We start from the raw sequence: 2,263 nt of genomic DNA, 5'->3' as shown, positions 1-2,263 counted from the left end.
GTCCAAAGGCAGAGAACACAGAAACATCCCCAGCAATCTCCAAACCCTTCACTTACCAGTTTTAGGAATTTCTTTGTTCAGCCCACATAATTCCACTACAAAATGCTAGGATAGAAATGGTAAGTAATTCAGAGTTGAAATAATCAACCTTCAATGACCTATATATACTACAATCTGATTCTTATTGTGGCTCCCATCCTCAGGGATTTCACAGGAAATGGGAGCCCAAGGCATTTGCCTAGTTTGCCACCACTTAAAGTCATCCACTGGCCATATATATTATAACTGTATGTGAATGTTCTTGTGAACCAGCTTCTATGACTCTATTTCAGATGTTATTGATTGACCTACGACATCAGAATTACACATCACTGGAAAACTTTTTGCTTCTTACTTTTTCTGATGGTTGGTTTTTTGTCACCATTTTATTTTTTGTCATCTATTGTACAATCCTGATTGGTAATTTCTGCATTTTCACTATTATTAGACTTGAGAGCCATCTTCACACTCCCATGTACTTTTTCCTAAGCAACCTTTCTATGCTGGACATCCTCTATTCCTCATCCACACTTCCATTGATTTTATTTAACTGTGTAACTGGCAACACAAAAATTTCCTTTAAAAAATGTATCTTTCAGTTATATTTGTTTGTATCACTCGGAGGAGCGGAGTGTATATTGCTAGCCATCATGGCATATGACCGTTTTGTTGCAATATGCAACCCGTTGCATTATCCCGTGGTGATGAATGCTAGGCTTTGTGCTAGTTTCGCTGCAGTATCATGGTTAAGTGGGTTTCTCAACTCTATTGTTCACACAGTCATGACCGCCAACCTTTCATTTTGTAAGTCACAGCAGATCATCAACCACTTCTACTGTGATGTACCTCCACTCATACAGGCGTCTTGTAATCCCACCAAAACCAGTAAAATCTTGTTGTACGTTGTCAGCATATTTTTGGGCTTTACCCCATTCCTCTACATTGTCATCTCCTACATTCACATTATCTCTACCATAATGAAGATAAAGTCTTCTGAAGGACGAAGGAAGGCATTTTCAACCTGTTCATCCCACCTCATTGTGGTGACTATGTTCTATGGGACAGCCAACTTCAACTATATAGGACCTTCAGGATACTCCTTGGTGGTGGAGCACTTAGCCTCTTTCTTATACAGCCTTTTGACTCCACTTGTTAATCCAATTATCTACTGCTTAAGGAACAAAGAAGTAAAGGGAGCCTTGAAGAAACAGCTCAGGCGTTTTTACTTTAAGACATATAGATAACTGATTTTGCTTTGACATTCTCTCATGGAATATTTATGAATTGTCACACGTCGGCACCCATTAGTATAAATCTAAAAAATCTAATTACGGTATGCTCCCTGAATACACTGAGCTGCAATATAGATACAGCGGGAGAAATAAGTATTGAACATGTCACCAATTTTCTAAGTTGATACACACTGCACTTCTGGGGTGGTGCTCAAGTAGGGTCCATAACCGTCTCAAGTAGATGTAGAAACTTGGCAGTCAAGATAAATGTGAAAAGTGGTCTTTTATTGCCACATAGACAGCGGTCGACACCGCGTCATACCTGACTACGCCAGTTTCCAATTGCTAAATCTTCTGAGGACCCCCTGCACGCACACTGATGTAGGTCTTTGACCGAAACGTCTCTGCTTGTGCTGGTCCTACAACTTCTTCTCAATAAAAGACTACTATTCACATTTATCTTGAATGCCAAGTTTCTACATCTACCAATTTTCTAAGTAAATATATTTCTAAAGGTATACTATTGACATTAATGTCTCACCCCATGTTGGTAAAAATCCCATCCAATTAACACAGGCAAAGAAATCAAACCATAGATGCCCATACATTTAGTGATGTGTAATAATGATAAATGAAGCATTGAAAAAGGATTGAAAATGTGAAGAAAGAGAAGTGCAAAAAGAAACAAAAAAAGTCATGACATGAGCACATCTAATACATCTATTAGTCATTAGAAAGCAATCCTGCTACTTAGGGAAAGTAATATTAGCTGGTTCAACTGATGGCCTATAAAAGGGGTCTTATTACCAAGGTGCCACACAAGAAACATCTCATGATGGGTAAAACCAGTGAGCTGTCTCAAGACCTTCACAACCTTATTGTTGCAAAACATACTGATGTCATTGGTTACAGAAGAATTTCTAAACTGCTGAAGGTTCCAGTGAGACCTGTAGGAGCCATAATCACGAAGTGGAAAGAACATCATTTCACCA

General features: G+C 38.7%; 1 protein-coding gene across 1 annotated transcript; it reads left to right on the top strand.

Moving 5' to 3' along the window:
- Positions 1-317: 317 nt before the first annotated feature.
- On the top strand, positions 318-1,283 carry LOC142255832 (olfactory receptor 5V1-like). Its single transcript, XM_075327279.1, has one exon. The coding sequence runs from the start codon at positions 318-320 to the stop codon at positions 1,281-1,283; it is 966 nt and encodes a 321-aa protein (XP_075183394.1).
- The last annotated feature ends 980 nt before the right edge of the window (positions 1,284-2,263 follow it).

The sequence above is a fragment of the Anomaloglossus baeobatrachus genome, chromosome 11, assembly GCF_048569485.1.
Source record: "Anomaloglossus baeobatrachus isolate aAnoBae1 chromosome 11, aAnoBae1.hap1, whole genome shotgun sequence".
NCBI lineage: Eukaryota > Metazoa > Chordata > Amphibia > Anura > Aromobatidae > Anomaloglossus > Anomaloglossus baeobatrachus.
The sequence above is the reverse complement of the archived record's forward strand: the minus strand, read 5'-3'. Positions and strand labels throughout refer to the sequence as shown.

Bases quoted from the DNA above. Each gene is read 5' to 3' on its own strand.
- LOC142255832 (XM_075327279.1), top strand. From the start codon at position 318: ATGACTCTATTTCAGATGTTATTGATTGACCTACGACATCAGAATTAC.